The 22,623-nt window shown below is 50.3% G+C and overlaps 1 protein-coding gene across 1 annotated transcript in view; it reads right to left on the bottom strand.

Annotated features, from left to right (window-relative positions):
- Positions 1–22,623, bottom strand: part of EPHB1 (EPH receptor B1) — a 47,687-nt gene that overhangs the window by 5,793 nt on the left and 19,271 nt on the right. Inside the window, exons 4-15 of the mRNA XM_031596560.2 lie at positions 16,047–16,202; positions 10,932–11,267; positions 9,368–9,549; positions 9,119–9,281; positions 6,947–7,055; positions 6,724–6,788; positions 4,439–4,561; positions 2,932–3,179; positions 2,632–2,847; positions 946–1,095; positions 309–502; positions 58–213 (exon numbers count right to left, since the gene is read on the bottom strand). Coding sequence (XP_031452420.2) covers positions 58–213; positions 309–502; positions 946–1,095; positions 2,632–2,847; positions 2,932–3,179; positions 4,439–4,561; positions 6,724–6,788; positions 6,947–7,055; positions 9,119–9,281; positions 9,368–9,549; positions 10,932–11,267; positions 16,047–16,202 — 2,098 coding nt within the window. The remainder of the gene's footprint in view (positions 1–57; positions 214–308; positions 503–945; positions 1,096–2,631; positions 2,848–2,931; positions 3,180–4,438; positions 4,562–6,723; positions 6,789–6,946; positions 7,056–9,118; positions 9,282–9,367; positions 9,550–10,931; positions 11,268–16,046; positions 16,203–22,623) is intronic.

Genomic DNA, 22,623 nt, shown 5'->3' with positions numbered 1-22,623 from the left:
GACAGCTGTGCTGTCCGGTCCCACAAGCCAGCACCCACGCGGTGACACCAGACTTACTCAGATGTCATCTGGGCGACCAGCTGGAGGGAGGTGAATCCAGCGCTCAGGAAGTTGTCTCTATACTGGCTCATCTTGACAGCGCTCAGCCAGTCTTCTACTGAGGTAAAGGCAGTGAAATCAGGGATAGAGCGGTCGAGGAGGGGCTGAGAAGGCCTGCAAGGGAACAGAGAGGCATTGAGGTGAGGACACGATCCCTGAATTCTGGTCCCGCCAGAAGGCCAGATGCAGCACCACGCTCAGGGACTCACACAGCGGTGATGGTAGCCACAGTTTTGAGGCTTGCCGGGTTGCGGATCATCTTGTCGAGGGTGTTGACAATCTCGGCGAAGCGAGGCCGGGTGTTGCGGTCCTTCTGCCAGCAGTCCAGCATCAGCTGGTGCAGAGCAGCCGGGCAGTCCATGGGCGGCGGGAGCCGGTAGTCCTGCTCGATGGCATTGATGACCTGCAGGGCACAGAGCGGTGCGTGAGGAGCACGATGGCACGGGGACAGTGCTGCCAACCCGCAGCCACCAGCAAAATGAGCGGGAGGAGCTGCAGCAGGAGGTTAATCTCCACTCTGATGCTCCGCACACCGCAGTTCCTCCCGGCAGAGCGGTGCCGCTCATTATCTCGGCGGATTGCGTTGGAGTGCGGCAGTCGCACTTCCAAAGCTCTTTCCCAGCTTGCAAATCCTCTGAACATTTTCAAAGGCGCCGCAGCTTCCTGAAGTCCAATTACCAGCCCACTGGCTTTTCTTCCCAGATTCCCTCCCGCCATCCCTCTCGCTCGCCAGCCTGTTTCATCTCAGAAACCGAGCGCTGCCGAGGCTGCGGAGTCTGGAGCAGCTCCAGCACCTCAACCTCATCATTTTCCAGTAAGGCAGAGCAGCGAGCCCCAAGCACTTACGTCCTGGTTGGACATATCCCAGTAGGGCCTCTCCCCGAACGACATCACCTCCCACATGACGATGCCATAGCTCCAGACATCACTGGCTGACGTGAACTTGCGGTACGCAATCGCCTCTGGTGCTGTCCATCGCACAGGGATCTTCCCACCCTGAGAAAACAGGAGCTGGTGAGTCACAGCCATGCCCAAAACACCTCTGTGGATTGATGTTGTAATTCCCGGGGACAGCAGGGAAGGGCTGGCTGGCTCTGAAAGCCCCTACAATGGCACTGCCACCCAATTCCAGCAGGAAAACTGACAGCATCCCAACCCCTCTGCAGCCCACACATGCATTCTGCTCAAGACAAAGAGTGCTTCATGGTCACCAGTGCTCCACAAAATGACAGCAGAAAGCGAAAAGATGAAGGAAAAAGCACAGAAACGCGTGGTATGTGCCCCAGGGCAGAGCTGCATTGTAAATTGTTGCGCACTATTGTTTTCCCTAGCCCTTCCAATGAAGCATCAGCTGCTCTTTAAGGCTGAATGGCAAAAAATTTTATTTGAATAACTATAAATGGAGAAATTAACTGCTAGGTTGTTTTTCCTGCCTTTCCCCCAGAGCTAAAAACCTGCTGTGGGAGGCAGAGTGATGTAATCGCAGGCACAGCATCATTTCCCAGCTGCCGAGGAGATCTATTATGGCCTAAATTAAATAAAAACACAGATGAGATAATCTCTTTTATCTCTGAAGGTAGAAAAAGGCTACTTCAGGCCTCTTCTCAGTTACTGCTGAGGTCTTTACACCAAAACCTGATGTGCTTCTTCTCAAAGGCCACCAGATGGGTCTGAGCAGGGAATGGGAGTTGACCAGAGTCCAATCAGAAACCCAGCAGCTTCCTTTGCTCCCCCGGCAGAAGCATGGATCTCTTCATCCATTTACTTCAACCTGATGAAATCCCAATTGCCTCATCTCCTCGGGGTTCCTGTCACAAGCTACATTACATTGAAACACACCTGGGCACAGCCTGGCAACACAACAACTGCTTTGCAGGGGTCCTTGTAGGACATGCACACTCTTGCACCCAACCTATGCCTCTCCTCACTGTCCTGGTGTCTGCCTGTAGTACATGCACTGCCTCCAGCCTCCCCCGAGGCAGGATCCTGCCATGTGTTGTACTGCTGTGTTATGAAATGTTTACAAAGCGTTAGGAAGGTTATTAGCTCTTTTAATAACTGATTAATCAATTAAAGAGCCCAGCAGGTCAGCAGGGTGCTCACAGCCTTCTCATCTGCTCATCTATAACACCAGTGACAGCTCACCAGGAGATTTATGTGGTGCATACAGTACCTAGTGATGTATCCCTGGTCCCACCTAATGCCTTTGTTAGTCAGGATAGAGCAGAGAGGTGCTCTGGGAGCAGGGAGACATTAAACTCGTAGAGAAGGAATGGAAAAAAAGATTATACAAGGAATGTCAGTGGCCCCTTCCCAAGCAAGGCAGCAGCAAAGCAGCAGATCCTTCCCTGCTGATGGAAGGAAAGCAACAAGAGGAAGTAAGGGGTGGATGAGGGCAGGACTTGCCTCTCTGAGCACCACCAGCAGGTGCAGTGAAGCACAAGTAATGCCGCGCAGATCTTTGCCATTTTTAATGAACTGAACTCAACGGGAGGCTCACAGATTTGCCACTGTGGGAAGCGAGGTACATACCAAGGAACTGGTGTAGGTGGGATCAGACGTGTCATCCTGCAGGTAGCGTGAGAGGCCAAAGTCTGACACTTTGCACACCAGGTTGCTGTTGACAAGAATGTTCCTGGCCGCCAGATCCCTGTGGACGTAGTTCATCTCTGCCAGGTACTTCATCCCAGCAGCAATCCCTCTGAGCATCCCCACCAGCTGGATCACCGTGAACTGCCCGTCATTTTGCTGTGGTCAGAAAGAGCACATGTGAGGATCATGGAGGCCTGGCTCCCAAACCCTGCAGCCAAACGATAGTCCACTTTGCCTCACCCGCAGGAATGAGTCCAGGGCCCCATTCTCCATGAACTCTGTGATAATCATGACTGGTCGGCTCTTGGTCACCACCCCTTCCAGCCGGATGATGTTGGGGTGGTCAAACTGCCCCATGATGCTGGCTTCGCTCAGGAAATCCCGACGCTGCTTCTCTGAGTAGCCAGCTTTCAGTGTTTTGATGGCCACGTAGATCTCCCGCTTGCCAGGCAACTTCAGGCGGCCTTTGTACACCTCTCCAAACTCCCCTGCAAGAGCAAGACCACCCATTACCATCCCTATACATATCTGCATAGAACAACAGCACCTGGCCATCCAAGCCAGTTGACTGAGAAGCATCAGCCAGTTGGCACCCATGGGTGCTCCCTTCTACAGACCTCCATACTCTTTAAAAGATGCTGAGGATGTAGCTGGGCTTCCAGCCTCCTCCAGGCTGGCAGAGCCCATTGCTGGAGTCAGGAGCTGCCCGTGGGAATTCCTCCAGGAAAAATTGTACAACAAAGGCACCAACTTTTAAGGACTACATTAAGTGCAGGGTATGAGCGCACTGACAGCCACAGCCACCTCTCTGCACATAACTTATCTAGGAAGGGAAAATAATTGGGCTGTTTTCATCGCTGCGCTCTGATTTAGAACACAGAAAAAGCTCCCTCTCATTTCCACTGGGAGAGCTTTTCCTCCACCAAGGTGAAATTTGTCTGTGGAAGGATTACAATTAAGCCAGGCTTAGAGTTGCTTTGCCTTGATGAGCAGCAAAAGGCAGCCGATACGCTGCCGAAGTTGATCCTGACTGAAACAGCTCACTGCTTCTTTGCAGCTTCCCCCCAACTTCACACTTTCCCTTCTATGAGCATGACACAGTTATTTAAAAACTGCAATAAAGGCACCACAGATGATATAGAGACACATGTATGCATGTGTTCCCATACATATGTATGGGAATATGGCACAGATTAGAATGAGATCTGTTTTTTTCTTGTAATCTCACGGAAGTAAACCAGGAAATCCCACAGCTGCCCAGTGAATACATTAGAGTCTTCCCAACCATAGAGAAGCTTTGAGAGCAGAAACCAACCTCATGTTCCCTAATCCACCAAAAGCCTGATAACCCTTGAGAATTTTGCATTTCCCAGTGAAGGATCACATGTGCACCCCCAGGAAAAACCCAGCAGGTGGCTCAGCACCACTCAGTCATTTGCTCTCTCTTCTCCCCCTCAATGGGATAGGGAAAGAGGATTAATTAAAAAAAAAAAAGTAGAACTCACGGGTTGAGATAAAACTATTTACTAAGATAGAGAAAAGGAAAAGGTTAATAGCTGCAACTATATATGAATGTATATAACAAGTGATGCACAAGCAATTGCTCACCATCCCCCAAACAACGCCCAGCAAACTCCAGACGAGTGGAAGAGAGAGATGAACTCCCACCTTCTTCAAAATTCTCCTTCATACAGGACAAATTGTCCACCCAGGTGGAAAGGGAGGGGACACGGCAGCGGGGACCCACCTGCTCCAATGACCTCTTCAATCTTCACAAAGGAGACGTCAATTTCCTTGGCGAACTCACGCACTGCCTCGTTGGGGTCCTCGTAAGTGAAAGGGTCAATGTAAATCTTCATTCCTGGAGACCCTTGTGGTGAGAAACACAGGACAGGCATCAAAAGGGAGAAAAAAATCAAGAGTCATTGTGCCACAGCCAAGCACCAAAAGGCCTTCCTGCTCTCTCATCCCCAAGTCCATTAAATCTGCTGCTATTTGTCTTGTCACACCTCCGCATCCCACAATTGTCCTCTCCTGACCCCTCCACCAAGGTCAGAGGAGGGGACCCCAGAGGGGTGACGAGGTGGGCAGGAGCTGCTGATGAGCATCCAGGGGGATGCTTCCAGACCAGAACTACAATTAGCGGGTTTTATGGGAAGGGAAGTGGCAAGTTTATGAGGCTGTATGCATTATTTAAGAAATATTTATTTACCCAAAAAGGCCTCTGATAGTTTTGTGGCTGCCACTAAATTGACAGAGTGCAGCAATTATAATCGAAAACCTGTGTGGAGCCTTGTGAAACCAAGGCTTTGCTGGCCTCTTTTCACCCACCCCTGCTGTGCAACAACAGCAGGAATCGGACACAACGCAGGAGGATGCAGGCTCTGCCCCTCGCCCCAATGGCAAGCCAGGAAGGGCAGGGGATGGAGATGGTAAATCTTAATCCTAAAAACATGTCAGTATGGGGGACACCTGATCCTTGAGGTCATCCTGGGGGAGTGGGGCACTGCTAAAGCAAAGAACACACTGCTTGCAGCACTGCCTGCTCCACATCAGAGGCATTTGGGGCAGGAGATCTGCGCCTCCAGGGCCAGGGACAAGGACTGCAATGAAGCCATCTGTGCATCTCCCAGTTCATAAATCCCTTTACAGCTCTGTCTCGAACACTTTAACTGCCCCATAAATTTTTTTACAAGAGCAGCTGATGCTCCAGCCAGGATTACAAAGGGATTTACAGGATCATAACCAAGACTGACTCACTGATCAAAAAATTGAATAAATAAAGGAGAAAATAACAGCAAAGTTTCTTGCCTGCTGCCAATACAGGCTGGCTTTTAAACACCCACTGATGTGCCCTGGGCTCAGCAATTGCCAGATTCAGCTCCCACCCCAAATCCCCCAGAGGATGTCCCTATTCCATCCGAACGAGTGGGATTCAAGCACCTCCACTCACTGGCTCTCTGTGCAGACCTCAGCCAGCGGAACACCCCAAGTTCAAAGCACAGAGCACCTTTGGCATGTATACATGCATCCCTGCTGATGGCCCACAGGGATGAGACGTGGAAATTGCAGCCCACTTCTCACCACCTTGAAATCTCAGGTCAGCAGTCCCAGCACAGATGCCCTTTGGGCGATTCACATGGAGCCAACAGAGATGCTCTAATTGCCATGCCTTTAACCGAGCAGGCTGTTTGTTCCAGCTGCTGCCCTCAGCTCCCCATTAGTCGCCCACCACAAATTTCCCACCTGTTTTGCTCCAACGCATGTAACAACCATACGCCTGGAGGCTTGCTAACCTTGACAGAATTTTGCTGTGCTGCCATTGCCTGGCTTTAAAAATGAAATACCAAGATCCGTTTCAACATTTTTCTTCCTGGTTTTGAACCCCCTGAATCCTTCCTTTCCCTATCTGATTTTGCCAGGCTGACTGCTTCGTGAGTTCAGCAGGGAGCTGCCAGCCCCATAGAATCATTAAGGTTGGAAAAGACCACTGAGATCATCTAGTCCAAACATCAACCCCAAGTCAGCCCCAGCCTCCTATGCTTACTGCTTTGCTTCCTCCCAGGCTGGACCCAAGTGTACAGGTACCTGTGTGGACTTTGTGTTGGCAGGACCCACCCTGAAGTTGAAGATTTCTCTCATGCATGCAGCAAAATCCCTCCAAAGCAACACAGATTCACTGCTGCTAGCAAGGAAATAGCTAAAAATGCAAGAAAAAACTTGAACTCTATCCCTGCACAGGTACGTTGCTGCAGTCTGCCCACAGACCTGGCTAGCAAATTTATTTCTAATCACCTAATCCTACTCATCCCATACACTGAGTCCTCCAAAAGGAGGCAGAAGCACCTGGAAGGCTTCTCCAGAAGGATGCAAATGGAGTTTGCTGGTGCTTGCAATGCTTGCCAGGGCTGGGTAACACCTGGAGCTATTGCTCTGCTCCTTTATCATCATTTTGCCCCCTTCTGCTCTTCTCCTTCCCCACCAACACAAAGCCCCCCAACCCCTCTCCGGGCCCATTTTCTCTCTGCTCACCTCTCCCAGTGCTGTAGTGCTGCAGCTTATCGCTGTAAACCGCCTCCTTGCTGTACGCTCGCTTCCTGGAAGGACAGATCAGATACCTCCATGAGCATCTTTGCCCCAGTCTGCTCCCCACGGAGCAGCCCACACATCAGTGCCTTCACCTGTGCCATGGTGACCAGCCCAAGCACGTTCCCCATCATTCCCTTCCCACCCCAAACCTCTCTCACATTCCCACCTGCTGCAGACTATGGAAATAGCCACCAGCGAGACGATGAAGACCACGCCGGCCGCTGCAGACCCTGCAATTAATGGCAGCTGCTCCCTCAGCTCAGACTTGTAGTCATCTGCAGAAGGAAAAGGATGCAATGAGGCAGCCCCCAGAAATGGGGGAGAGCTCCCAAAATGGGCCCATGGGAAATGTTTCACAGCAAGGGCAGTCAGCAAGGAGAGCACACGGCAAGGGACCACTGTGCTGAGCTCACACACGCATTAAGCTGAAAATATGGAAGAGAAGGTCCTAGGAATTAACTCATGGAGTCTCACAGGGCTCCTAAATGTTCCAGGAAAGTAGGCAAACAGACCCGCGGGAGAAGAGGCACATCTGAGAGCATCAAATTTTGCTGCAAACCTCCTTCAACAGAAGGCCATTTTTCTTTCATTTTTGTACCTTACTTCAGGCCACATTAAGATTGCTTCTTGTGCACAATGACGAGCTTTGACATTTTTGCTCTTAGGTCCGTGGAGTAATACCTAAACAGCTGACAGCTGTCCTCTTAGTTGTGTCAGGAGCCACAGGCAAGGGTTAAAAGAACATTCACTTCAAAAGGAAGTATTTAGCACTCTTTTATCTGCATTTTTCTGCTCTGCAGTTAATTACTGACAGCTGAATTTCTCCCTTGCACACTGCTCAAATCCAGAGAAATTCTCCTCTAACAATTATTATTTAATAACCTCCAGTATTGATTCTTACTAAATTTCAATTAATTGCTTATCTGAGGCAGGGTTTTTCTTCTTGCTTCTCTAATTTCAGATGCTGAAGGGCCAGTGCCATCTCATTCCACTCAGTCTCCCCCATGGGCTTTCCCTCTCCCCACTTGCAGAAGCTTGCCCACTGCATGCCCTGCTTTCCAGGCACCTGCAGCTGGCTGCCACCTGGCCCCACATCAGGAAAACCAGGAGATCTGGGGGACAGATGCTGGGATGGAGATAGGGGCTGGCTTGTTGGGTGCCTGCAAAGACTCCTTTCCACCAGAGTGCTCTGTGGGTCTGGCAGCAGCACATCTCATCCACCCAGGTAGAGCGGGACACGCTTCTCATGATCTTATGATGAACACAGGGGATCTTTATCTGTGTTAATAATATTAAACCATCATTTGTAGCAGCCTGACCTCTAAGCCAGGTTCCTTTGAGGCTCTTTGGGGACCCACAGCCAACACCACAGTGCTTTTGCAGTCCTAGCTATGGGCATTCATCAGCCTGCAGAGGTTGGTGAAGCTGAAGCAGAGCTTTAGGAAACCAGCAGCAGATGGCTTGGACCCACAGCATTGCTGACCTGGAGCCCATACCAAGCTGGCAGTGGCAGAAAAGGGGTTTTGCAGGGACTTCAGCATCTGGAGAAGCAGAGGGGCCATTGCAATTGTCTTGCTGCACTCACTGGCTGCTGGATTTGTCCCAGAGCTGTCAGTGATAAAAAGTTATCCCACGAATCACTGGTGCTTAAAGGGACTTCTTATTTCTGAGTGGCCATACACTGGGAAGGGCTGGGGCCAGAGGAATGACAGCACGATGCTGGTGAGGGGGTCAGAAGACACCATGAAGGTTATGCCCCTCCACTGTACCACCGTGGAGTGAAGCATCCCAAGAGAGATGGGTCTGAACCTTCTGGGTTTGTCTTGGAAGGCTCAGTTGTGGCTCCCAACATCTCAGAAGAGCTTCAGGTCCTTCAGGGGACAGCACCTCATGTCCAGATGGTGACCCAGGACAGGAGGAAGAACAGCTTTTTTCCACGTGCCTGTGCTCTCTGTATCTTTTATTAGCGTTATTCAGAGAGGAGCAATAAAGCTGATGAAAGGGCTGGCAGCACTGATTTACAGGAGGGATGCCTCAAACACCTGGAGAAAGGAGGACAGGGAGGAGACCAGGACACAGCCCCATTACCATGGAGGGATGCAGGAAAGACAAAACCACAGCTAAATAGCAGGGGAGCAAACAGAGCTAAGAGATTTACAGCAGCATACTCCTCCAGCTGGTGGTTAAGACGACATCCCTTTAAATCACCTGGCTTTTGTCACACTGCCTGCCAGGGGAGAATTTTGCAGAGGCAAGTTCATTTAATCCAATTAAAGCCCAAAGCTGTGACTGAGAATGTGTTCTCCTCCCCCTGCACACCCCCCAGCTGCCCACTCACCATCAGTCAATGTCTGGAAGCACATCTTCCCACTGTATTTCCCATAGCCAGCCACCGTCCTTGCTCGCACTTGCACCACATACACCATGCCTGGGCGCAGCCCCTCCAGCCGGGCCGTGTTGGTCTGACTGCGTGCCATGGAGGAGTTGTACTCATTGTGGTCCTGCAGATACACATTTCAGGAAGGTTGCAGCAATGCTGTAGCCCACCCCTCGCCCACCATCCATCATGGGGTTCCCCCAAGCTTACTGCTGCCGGTCTGGAGCCCACAGAGCTGCTGACATCAGGCGTGCAGATGCGGCTCAGCTTCTCATAGTAGCGCAGTTCGTAGTCCAGGATGATGCCGTTGGGCTGCTCCGGCTGCGGCCAGGACAGCGTGATGCTCCTCATGGTGGCACTCACCTGGTGCATGATGGGGACAGTGGAGGGTGCTGCAGAGGAAGCGAGGGAGGAATTAACGCTGAGGGCAGCCCCAGGGAGGGCAGAACCTCATGCCACACCAGCAGCTGTTCACTCCGTGGGATGAGGTCCCAGTGTGGCAGTGGGGAGACAGCACCACAATGGCTGATGCAGAGCCTGAGTGACAAGTCGGCAGGGGACTTGTGCTACTTAAAGCAATTACTCTTTTTAATTAGGGATCTGGAAATCCTCAGTGCTCTGGGTTCGCTCTGTAGTCTGGGCACTTGATGACATCTCCCGCAGCACAGCAAGGGGAGGCTGCCTGGGGACAAGCAGAACTCCAAGGAGAAATATTTCCAAAGCCCAAGCAGCACAGCATCAAACCATCCCAGCATATTCACCTTCCAAGTTCCATATGAGATTTGGAACAATCCTGCCCCTATTCCTACTGAAAGCCTCCAAAAAGGCACCCAAGTCACTACGCAGCTGCAGTTGTGCCAGGGAGACCCAGATGGGGCCAGCATCATGTCCCAGCCTCTCTGCCCTCCTCCTCATCACCATCATTCTCCCACGCCTGGGACAAAGGTGGGAGGAAAGCACTAGGCAGGGAAATCACCTTGTCCTGCTCAGCACATAAGACCAAGCTGCACACCTGCCTTGTGCCACAGGAGATGTCAATAGTCCAGCACTGTCTTTGTGTACTCAGCATGTTTAATCTTTTCTTTTTTAATCGCTCCATACCCGCTTCTAGACACTCACTACTTCTGAAATTAAACACTTAGCTTGACTGCTGTGCTGTTACTGCTGCATTTGCAGCCCCCCATGCTCCTGCCTGCCTAGTGGGGATGGTGCTGTGCAGGCAGCCCTAATAGGGAAAAACCCACTGCAGAGTCAGGATGAGTGAAGACAACAGCAGGGAAGTACAGGTGGAGCAATGGGAGAGGTGTTTGTGGAAGCATGGGTGCATACAGGGGTGAAGTAGCAGGGGCAGCAAAAACACAGCACCAAAATCCCTCCCAGAACAAGCACTCTTGGTGTCAGCAGTGAGTTTGACTGCACGTGGCTAAGGAAACAAAAATGACAGCCAGGTGCAAACATAACACAAGAGCCTGACAGCACTGGTATTCCCAGAAGCTGGGATACTAAAATATTTACGCCAGGTTTCTGTCTCATGCATTCCTGAGGGAGCAGGTTAACAAAGGTTGCCTGTTATGCACTCAGCACAGCACAGAAATTACCATCCTCTGTCTCTTCCCCATGCAAACAGATTCTCAACTCTTCTGCCTGCCACGATCCTCACACAGCCGGGTCCTCTGCCACGAGGAGAGGCAAGGCCACTTCATCCCCCATAAATCTAGCAGGGATAAAAGCCAGGTATCAATCCCAGGATCCCACATGCCACCCTGGGACTCACCAGCTTGGTTGGTGGTGATGTTCACGGAGACGTGCTGGGGTGGGAAGGGGCTCTTGTTGGAAACCCCGTTGACCGCCTGGATCTCAAAGGTGTAGGGCGTGTGTGCCCAGAGGCTGCTGATGAAGACACGGGTCTCTGTCAGCCCCAGCTGTCGGGGCACAAAGTCCACGTTGTCATCACAGCGGGAGCAGGCACGCCGGTCCGCCCGGCACTTCTTGCAGACGATGTTGTAAGTGACATCATCCCGGCCTCCCGTCTCCCGCGGTGGGTTCCACTCCAGGATGATGGAGGTCTCGTTGACAATGGAGATGACGTTGCGTGGACCGGAGGGGACGCCTACAGGGAAGGAGAAGGGTTGAATCAGGTCCTCGTGCCAAATGCTGCGTGCTGTAGGGCAGGGCAGTGCCCAGGGCCTGAAGAAGACATCCCAAGCTCAATCTGCTACCTACCCACCACCTCCTGATTCAGGAGGGATGTCACCTTCACCTCTTTGGACATGGTGCAGACTTTCCCATCCTCATCTTTACTAATCCCCAAAGCTAACCCCAACCTCATCTTAGTCTCTACCCTTCTCCAACCAACCACAGCTCCAGCAGAAGGAAAGGGCTTGGGGTTCAGACTGGGGCTCCCTGAACTTTTCATTCTCCATGTACTTGTTTCTTGCCTAAAAGAACCCACGCAGCATGCTGTGAATTTGGATCCATTTTAACCATCAGACGATGCTAAGATGGCTCAAGGATTTATAGGGTACCCCCAGAAGCTTATCTCAAGCAGATTATCACAAGAAACATTTCCTAGCAAGAAGAACCAAAGAAAACAAAACCGGAGGAATGATGGACAAAATTAAGTCCTAAGTGGAAAGTGGTCAAGTATTTCAGGTTGGGAATGCAGGAATTTAGCCACGGCATTGGGTGGGATGTCAGACAAGAGTCCACTGACCAAAGCCATGAGAAATCCCAAGCCAGGAGCAGGCATGAATGCTCCAGAGCATGGGTGCCCAACCTTTTTGCTTGCTTGGGTCACATTTAGTGAACAGGAATCATTTCAAGCTGCATATACATGAATCGCTTCAGAAGTAATGCCTCCTATTTATTTCCATGGAAATGACAACAGATACAAAGTGCACAATAACGCTACTGATAGAGCAAATTATCAGCTACAAAAAGGTATTTTTCAACATAGTCAACACCATTAGTTATGCATTTTTGCCAGTGATGAACAAGAGCCTGCATGCTGCGCTCCAAGAAGATGATACACTGGGAAACGACAGCCCCCAGGAGTCTCCAGTACTCCCCACATCATTCCCAATTCTGGGTTAAAGAGGTAGAATAGCATAGTGATGGGGGAGAACATGTCTCTCCTGTTTCCCATTTGTTTGATTTATTACCTCTAACTCCTTTTTAATACCTCTATCTTACATTCTTTTACCATTTGTAGTAAATTTAATATCCCTCCTTATCTTAATTGGGTCGTTTTTGTTTTTCTTCTTCCCAAAAAGGGGACAAGAGGGTGAAAGGGGCCAGCGAGGCCTTCCCCCCCTTCTTATCACCCTGTCATGCATGAAACCATGACACTAGTGGGATATGTGACCTTGTCTTTGTGAAACTAACACACCAGCCTGATACAATGGCAGTGGCTGCAGTTCTTAATGAGCTCTCCAAGTGTTCAGAGATTTTGGATGAAATTTTACTCTTTGTGTACTTCATCCTTGACAATAATTGTTCAAAAAAAAAAAAATCAATGATATGAATAAAGCATGATTGTGAAGCAAGGGATATACTTCTCTGCTAAGATAGGAATTACAAAAGCCCAATAAAGAGACACGATCAGACTTCTGAGTTGAATATTTGGCTGCAGATCTATATATTCCATTTGAAAATGTGCAGGTCATGTATTTATATCAACTGAAAATGGCCTCACAAATGTAAATTGATCATTTATTTTTGGCAATCTTGAAACCCCAAGCTGTGAGATGTAGTCAACGTGCCCAAGGGATGGGATGTCATGCAGAGGGACCTAGGCAGGTTGAGCAGTGGCCCAGGAGAATCTCATGAGGTTCAACAAATCCAAGTGCAAGGTCTGCACCTGGGTCATGGCAACACCCACTATCAATATAAGCTTGGGGATGAAAGGATAGAGCACAGCTCTGCCAACAAGGACTTCAGGGCACTGGTGGATGGCAGCTGGACATGAGCCAGGAAGGGGACTGACTTTCTATCAGGGTCTGCTGTGACAGGACAAGGGAAAACGGTTTCAAACTTAAAAAGGGTAGATTTAGCTTGGATTTAAGGAAAAAGCCTTTTGCAGTGAGGCACAGGAACAGGTCCAGATATGCAGTGGAAGCCCAATCTATGGAGACTTTCAAGATCAGGCTTAACCAGGTTCTGAGCAACCTGATCGAGCTGTTGGTGTCCCTGATCATCGCAGGGGAGCTGGCCTAGACGGCCTGTAAAGGTCCCTTCCAACCCTACAGATTCTACAGTTCTCTTTTCAAATCCCTTTATCAAGCACAGCCACATATTCTTCCCTGTTCAGAGCCCAGAGTTTAGCTAATGTACCAACATGCATACAGTTAATTGACTTGAGTCAGCACTGCACACACTGCCCTCCTTGTGCCCTGCTTTCGGTTGACACAGCATTAACAGCACACTGACAGTTTGGCCATTGCTGAGCAATGGGCACGTGCCTGGGGCTACTCTGCAGGGAAGAGCCCAGAGGATGGGAATTAAATACAGCACCAATTCTATATGCAGGCAAAACAGGATAGGATAGGGAGCCAACCAGCCACACCATGGAGAGATATCAAATGCACAGCTGTGTCTTTAGGATGAGCCCTTCTCCAAAAACCCAAGTGCTGTCTGCAATTATTTCCTCATGCCAACGGGCCTTGCATATGAGCACTGCGCTTCCAGGAAGAAGAAAGGACTTTTTCACATTAGGAAGAATTCAGAGCTGAGCAATAAAAATGATGAAGGAACTGATCCTGGAGGAGAGATTGCTGAAGGACTGATGTCCCAGGGAGCCTCCTGCATCAGGGAATGCAGTGATGCAAAGCAGTCGCTCCCTGGGATGGAGGCAATGAGCTGCAAGCACTCAGGACAATGGAGATTCGCCCTGCTCCAGCCACTGGCCCCAGGCAGCTCAAGGGGACCCCAGAGCCCTGCTGGGGTGTCCTTGCCCCCTTCTCCCTCACCAACATCCAGGCAGGCATAAGGAGCCTCGATCTGTTGCCACGGATACAGCAGATGAAAGCATTGTGTTAAAACAGCAAGAAAAAAATGAGACCTTATAAGTAAAATTGAATCCAACAGAAGATTCCTATCCATTTAGTTCCTCTTCCCTCCAGAAGAGTAAGTGTGCTTTGTTGTGGAGAATCAGTAGTGCAGCATCCTCACCCACAGGGCTGTGCTGGATTTGAGGTGCTGCTCCACAGCATCACTTGGGACAGGTCCACCACCACAACTACCTACAATGGGGCCATGCTCCCCTCCTCACCATGAGGAAGGCTGCTGGAAACGCAGTGGGAGATGCATTTGAAACCAGCTCCGATAACAGGATTAGAGGGGAGAGCAGCAAAAAAAGGACAAGTGAGTTCTGTATGTCCTTAATCACAGCTTTCCCCTGATTATCAGAAGGACAGACGATGCCCTCATACTCTAGCCCTTAATAAATAAATGAAAAAGGGAGAAAAAGCCTTTTTACACCAGCTGAGCATGCTCACCCGGTTCTGCAGTACCAATGCAGGCAGCAGGCTCCAGCTCTGAAGTTTCAAGCTCTAAAGGATCTTGGAAAAAGAAAAGATATAGTGGAGGAGTTTCTGGCTGGAGCTGCCCAGATTGAGGTCATGGCACTGCTTTACCATGAAGACTTCCCTATAATGCTCAGCTAATACACTAAATGAAGATAGAGAAGGGTTTGCTCCCATGACACAGAATAACTCTGACAGAGAACAGCTGGCACCTCAAATTAGCCCGTTTGAAAATTAAGCTTCAACAAGAAGAAATAAAAATGAGCAAATGGATTATTTTTTTAATACTGTAATCCTTTTGCATAGCAACCCTGTAAATCAACAGCATAATGAGGTACAACGCAGACACCGGTTCAGATGCAGTTCTGCCTGCCAACTGCTGCTCCATGAGCCCAAGCCACAACACACAAACACAGTTCCAGCTCAGCACAGAGGCACTGACACACACTGAGTCTGAAGCACAGCACCGCACTAAGCATCACTGGGTGCACATGGAAGATAATGTGGTGCAGTCGATGTGGGAAGCATCCCACCACCTTCAAAAAAAATGGAGTTTCCAAATGGTAAGTTCTTTAGAAAGAGTGGTGAGGTGCTGGAACAGGCTGCCCAGAGAACCTGTGAATGCCCCATCCCTGGAGGAGGTCAAGGCCAGACTGGATGGGGCCCTGGGCAGCCTGGTCTAGTACTAAATGGGAATGTTGGTGGCCCTGCATGTGGCAAGGGGGTTGGAGATTCATGATCCTTGAGGTCCTTTCCAACTCTGGTCATTCTGTGATTCTGAGCAAAGCCCATCTCCAGCAGATCTTCTATCAGATATGGCACAGGAAGTCCCAATCACACACCTTAAAGAGTGTAACAAGTGGGACGCAGATGAGAACTCAGCTACTGAACCACCTTCACAGGCACCCAGCTGGCTAGGCAGCCACAAGGTGAGGAGACAGCACTGTCACCACCAAGCTCCATGCTTTGGGTCTCCCATGGCTCAAGGGATGCAAGCCCACAGCAGAGGAGGAGATGGTTGGCACCCCCAGCAGCTCGTGGCTCTGCAAACCACATGTAGAGAGAGCATCTCTGCTTAGCCTGTTCCATAAGGGCCTCATGTTAAAGCCTCTAACTCAATGCACTCATTATTCCACGGTGATGTTCTGGGACACTTTGGAGGCACTGAGGCCAGCACTCACACTCCCACCAATCTGCAAAGGGCTGCAGTCTTTTCTTCCTTCCTTACTCCCTCCTCATCAAAACTAAGGCTCGAGGCCCATGCTGCAGCCTCACACAGCCCACAGACAGCACCATGACCACACAGAACCCCTCTCCATGTTCCAAACTGCACAGCAGGAGCAGGTCTGAGTTCCCCTGATACTCACTGGTGCAGGCAGCTGTCGGTGGGTCCAGGTCAGCCCGAAAGTAACCATTGCGGCAGGCGCAGAGCGGTGAGGCCTCAGCACTGGAGCGGCTGTTGGGGGGACATGGGGCACACAGCCCTGCACCCTGACTGGCTTTGAATGTCCCAGCTGGGCAGGCTGCAGAGAGAAGAGAGAGAAGTTGGTTGTGCTGGATGTGTCAGGGTACCCCCAGCCTTCTCCCATCACCTTTAATCGCTGATGGGAGAAGGCTTCGTTAATCAGCCATCTCATTGCTTTGAAGACAGAGTAGCAAAATGGGATCCCCTGTCCCACCCCCACCACTAGGGGGGCTTACAGGGTGTTGATGAACGGGTGCACCTCTACCCTTAACAATCACAAAAAGAACACCCATGAATCAGAGTTGTTTAGGCTGGAAAAGATCCCCAAGTCCAACCCCAGCCCACCCCACAATGCCCACATCCCTCAGTGCCACATCTCTACAGCTCTGGAACACCTCCAGGGATGGTGATCCCACCACCTCCCTGTGCAGCTGTGCAGTGCCTCACTGTTCTTTCTGAGAAGAGATTTTTCCTAATATCCAACCTGAACCTCCTCTGGCACATATTTGAAAACCCAATGAAACCCAGTGGTGTGGCAGGGAGCATCCGTACTTTGGTTCCCAGAGGTAAAAGCTCAGCACCAAGCCTGGGTAACCCCCACCCAGCCCACATGTTGGTGGCACCAGACTGCTGTCACTCACAAAGCACAACAGAGCCACACTAAGTGTCTCATAAACACGGCGATGATTGAGATAATGGAAAGTGCCTCTTAGCCCCTGCCTGCTGCATCAGGATATGAGGCATCTCCTAGCAGCCACAAAGAGGAAATTAATAGGAGCAAGCAGGAGTAACCACTTTGATGCAATTTCCTTGGTAGATAGTGGACCATCTAATCTTTATTGGAGCCCTTTAACCTGTCATTCAAAACTCATGAAGGCCTCTTGCTCGCACGGTCTCACCAGATATTAAAAGATGATAAAAAAAAAAAAGAATAAATGAAAACAATATTTTACAATTTGATTATTCCGGGGACCTTCCCCCCCTGCCCAAGGCACACCAGTGGTGCTTGACGAGAAGACAAAGCACCGCAGAGGGACACTCTGCTGTCCCATACCACCCTTCCTTCTTCCCATCAAAGGAGGCCACCCTCTCCCCAGCATCCCATGCATGGCCTCCTATATATACCCCATGCTCATACAGCCAGACACATGGAGTCACCAAGGGAAATAGGACATGCAGGTGACCTTCAGGATGCTGAAGGTGACCTCCAGAATGCCAACACAGAGGGCTGGCACATCTCTCTCCCCATGCTTTCTCTGTACACAGTGGTACTCAGCTTCATCCTTTCCTTTAGGACAGCAGAAGTGTGCTGGGAAAGATCAGAGACTGTCCTCCTGAACTCAGAGTGAGGGAGGTGGATGGGAGGAAGGCTTTCATACAAGTATGCCCCTGTTATAAGCATACTGGTGGGTCGGTGTAAGGGTTTTGTCTTTAATTACAAGGTAGCCAAGTGTCACTTGTCACAACATGGGAACAAAGTCCGCTCTGCAAGCAGGCATCCTCAGGTTTCTTTTATCACTGCACTTCTCTGCAAATTCCTGTAATCTGCAAACACGTGCCCCATAATTATCACTATTACCAATTAGCACTGCTCTCCTGTAATTACAGCAGGCTTGCCTAAACCCCCTTAGCTGAGCCTGCTGCCTGCCCCAGCCTCCCAAGGCTGAGTATGCTCCTCCTGGGGCTGGCCCAGCTACTTGTGCAGATGACACATTTTGACCTTTTCAGGGCTCCGGGGCCATCCCTGGGACATGGCTTCCCCTCTATGCAATGCACACTTATTGCACACAGAGGCTGCAGGAGGAGTAGTTGGGGTGATTTTCCCCCTTTCTGAAAACCCTGGAAGAAAGAAGGGTGAAAGCTACTATAAAAGCATCCTTGTCCTTGTTGTCATTCTGGTCCTCAGCCATGGAAGGAACCCACAGAAGGACAAAGTCTTCTCAATTTGCCTCAAACCATCTCAATTCACACTGTTTCCCAAGCACATGCTGCAGGCTGAGAGCCGAGTGCTTGCCCCACATAATTATGAGTAGCACTGGCCGTGTTGCATTGATGCAGGTAGCCAAAGCCAGTCCCAAAGGGAAAAACTCCAACGGGAAAAAGATACTGTAGAAATAAGAAGCAGATTGGGATGCAGAAACCTGCTCCACACCCAAAAGAAATGTCAGTATTTAACATTAAAACCAGGCCCTGACAAACTTCTCACCTTTTTCTACCTCCTAATTCCCTGCTCTGGCTGAGCCAGCACCCCAAGCAAACCCTTTAGGAAGAGGATCAGGAGCCAGAAGCACCTTGTGGTGGTGGCATCACCCTGGTGATGCTGGAGCCCCAAGCAGTCCGATATGCAGGTAACAAGTGTTTCCTTCCTGCTGGGAGCTCATTAAGAGCCTCCTGCCTCCTCCATCCAGCTCACACCACGCAGTAGCCCTCAATCTAGACAACATCAAGTGCTTATTAATTACAACTGGAGTGGTTGCTCGTTAGTGCTGATGCTTTGATGGATGAGGCACACCGGGATGGGGACAGCAGAAAGCTCAAGCCACGTGGCCACATTCTCATCACCAGGACATACAGACCCACCACTGCTTTCAGTTGGGACAGATTCAGCTTCCTCCATCCACCCCATGGGCACAGAGGTCCCAACCCCACAGCAGGCAGCCCCCTAACAGCAAGGCTGCCAAAGCAACCCTGAATAGTGCTTTCCTATGGCACTTTGGCTCCACTGCCAGATAGAAATGGGAAATGAAGGAACGGGGAAAAAGCAAAAGCACCAAACAGGCTGGAAAACTGCTCGTTAGTATTGCTGGGCTGAGCTGCTGAGAGCACGTTGTTATCCTCCTCCTGGTGCCAGGGAGACCAAAAGCATCGTCCCACTGCGCATCCTCCAAAAAGCCAAAAGAAAACCGTTTTATAAAAGGTTAAAAAGTCACAGAAAGGTTTCCAAGCTCCTGGGAATGAGTCACCAATAGGGCCAGGTGCTGGCTGCTGGCAAACGTCAGCAAGGAACAATGCAGGGCCGGACACGGGCTGGACCCCACTCTTCCTCACTGCCCGGCCATTGTCCTGAGAACAATCCCAGCTCCCGCAGGGCCACGCTGCTGCTCAGCCTACGTGTGAGCACGGTGTGACAAAGCCAGCTTGGGAGGCAGGGCTATTCCCCATTTGTAAATAGGCTCTTGAAAAGATCCTTGGGAGAAAAAAAAAAAATAGTAATAAAATAAATAAAAAAAAATCAATGTGAGCTTTTTCTGCCTCTTTTAAGTTGAAAATCAATACAACACTCCAAAGTCCTCATTGTGAAAATGGGGGGAATGTATAAGTGGTTGTGTTGGAGGAGAGGAAAACCCCACCAGTACAGCACAGAGCAACCAGGCTGTCCTGAGCCACAATGGCCCAGCCCTGCCAGCTCTAAGGGACATCCACACAGGGCAGGGAACACCTGGAGAGCCTTCAGGCTAATAACATCTAATTAACACCTCCATCATGCTCATTAGGGGGGGGGGGGGAGGAGTGGAAATTAACACGGTTTTCCTGGATGTTTCTTTATGAAATTAGCACAGCTGTGAATCGATGTCTTCATTAAGGCATAACTTTGGGAAAATTAGCTATTTTTAATTATTATTATTTCCCTCCCCTCTCTTTCCCAATGCTTGAGGGACATCCCTTCCCAGCTGGCAGCACCTGTGCCTGTCCCACCCAGCAGTGGGCAGGGATCTGAAGGGAGCAAAGGGCTTTTGGGCAGAGCTCTGCCCTATGGCCACCCATCCTGGGACAAACACATGTCCTCACTGCCACAATGCTGGGGCACCAGCATGGCCAGGGGTGGGAGCAATGGAGACAAAGCAGTGGGGGTAAAATTAAAGAAAAAAGAAAGATGCAACAGATCTGCGCTTTCAGCTCTTCACTCTGCATTTAGAAATGCAAAATTTGGCACAAAGCTGCTTCCTTTTCAGCCCGTTTCCTTTACTCCCCCCAAGCCAAGGCAGCACCGCCCTGTTCCCAACCAACAGTGCTTCCCTGCCGCTCACCTCCTTAGGCTTCAGGGTGCAACACCAGCAGAGAAAGGCTTTGCTGGTTCTCTTTTGGGAATAAACACAAACCGTGCCTCGTACGCTCATGCCCAAGTTCTCAGGCACCCCCCTGATCCCACACTCCCTCCTACCTCCTCGTGGTGCAGTGATGCATTGTGTCCCAAGCCATGCAGCACGGTCAAACGAGATGGATGGTTCAACATCCACCAAATGGTGCTGAGGCTAGCATGTTTGATGCATTATTCACTGTTCTGCATCAACCAAAGGCTGAGAGAAGCCAGGAGCGAGGTGCCCAGGGAAAGGCACTGCCTGGTGCCAGAGCCTCACCATCTAGCTAGAAAACCCACCTCAATGGGACAGCCAGGCCCTCCAGTCACTCTGACCCCAAAACACAACACTCCAAGGAAGATTGTGCTGTCTGCACTTGGGGTTGGCAGTAAGCAGCCAGCATTAATGATTCCCTGGTGGCACCAACCTGCTCCACTCCAAAGCCCCACACAGCATTGCCTCCACTCCCATGCCAGGAGGGATGAGATCGGGGCGAAATAGCTCAACAACTCAACCCTTTTTTTTCCCCCTTCCCCCCTTTCCTCTCTGAGGAATTAAGCCCATTTTCTCAGCCTTAAAATACCATAGATTTTTCCGCGACAATTCCCCTGGGCTCATTAAGCAGCTCATCTTGGCTGCTTGGGTTGATGAAAGCTTCAAGCAGATGTCAGCAGCCTCCTGGGAGCTGCACACAGGAGATGTTCACCCAACACGAGGCACAATCCCAAACCTGGCCCAGCAACAAGCAGTGACACTGAAGGACACAGATCTCCAGAGCAAGGGGTGGGCTCCCATCCCTAACCAGCATCACTCCACCACCCAAACCCAACAAGAAACCCATGGAATGATCGCTCCCAGATCTTGTTATTTGCCAGTTCCTGCCCACTGACACTTGAGTAGGGCAGCAGTGGGTTCAGATCTTCCCTTGCGGTCTCTGAGGGACATGGAGTCAAGGAGGAGCTTGCTGGCCAAAAGATGCACACCAGCCACTGGGAATCATGGAATTGTATAATGCTTTGATGGTTATAATGGTTTGAAAGGATCTTAAAAATCATCCAGTTCCAATCCCCTGCTATGGGCAGGGTTGCCACACAAAGTCAGCTCAAGGTAAGATTATTACCCAAACGCAGCCAACTTGCTGGTTTTACCAGGCTTCTAAGGAGGGCTGGCAGATCTATGGATTTGCTGTTCCTCACCAGCATACCACAACACCTTCAGACCTACAGGTCTCACTCACTATCCCAGCCTCGGCCACTCCTCCTGCAGCAGTGACTGGGGACAGGAGTGTTACCGAGTCCTGCTGCAGACACAGCATCACATCAGTGCCTGGCAGCACTCACACCACCATCAATAGGATGTACACAGTCACACGTGGTGGGACTGCTAAGCCACCTGCCCAAGCTGAACCTACAGAATGCAATAGTGTGCTTCAGGATGCTGCTGGCCAACCCACACCAGACATTACTACACCCTTAGACCTGCTAGTTTCCTAAGCTTCCACCCAAAGGAACCTTAGTTCCATGCATGCCTGCAAACCAAGGCCATCCGTACTTGGAAGTCTGCAGAGGTTTCTCCTTCGGTTCCTGTTCTTCACAAGCCTCACAGCAGGTACTCCACACCCAGCTGGGTGCTGCACAGATGCTCTGGGATGTGGACATCCCTCATCCCCTGCTGCAATGCCCTGGCTCTTCTGTAGGAGCCCAGGAGCATTGCACAAGTGTGCAGATTCATGGTTTCCCAGTTTTCACATGACAAGAAAGCACTTTTTTTTTCCCCACAGTGAAAAACAATGGGAGCTGCCAGGCTGGTTGCATTCTCCCACATCCTCCAACAAATATTTACTGAGGCAAATGAAAAAGCAAGCTTCTGCATAGCTTGAGTCTTAGCTCTGGAATCTTCATTTATCCATAAACACACCTGTACAAAAAGGCTATGCTGGCTATTCTAAAAGCATCCCAGCCAAGCCTGCCAGACACCCTGTCACCAGCATTCTGGAGTCAGAGTCCAAGCCCTTCCTATACCAAACCAGCCCTAGGACCCTGTGGCTTTTAAACCCTTTCTGAAGTTGCCTTTGAACTCCTGCTTCTCAACCCCTCCTGCTCTCAACTCTTCCAGAAGCCATTCAGAAAGCCATTCCATTCAGAAATGGAATCGGCTTCTCACACAAAAATCCTCTGCTCCCCTGCTTCCAAGCAAGGCACAGAAGCACATTTTAAGAGAAGAGATGGCAAGGGCAGTGTGTAATGCTAATAGAAAAAAATCCTCCAATGTTATTCGGGAAATATTCACCAGAACTGCAAGAGGAGATGACAAGCAGCAAGCGCCGTTTCCATATTTATAACCTGGCAGCTGCACACCGGCAGCGTGGCTGGGGGAACCCAGAAAAACAGCAGAAAAAAA

This window comes from Phasianus colchicus, chromosome 10 (genome assembly GCF_987193195.1).
Source record: "Phasianus colchicus chromosome 10, bPhaCol1.hap1.1, whole genome shotgun sequence".
Classification (NCBI taxonomy): Eukaryota; Metazoa; Chordata; class Aves; order Galliformes; family Phasianidae; genus Phasianus; species Phasianus colchicus.
Note: the sequence above shows the minus strand (reverse complement) of the source record. Positions and strands in the feature narration are given on the sequence as shown.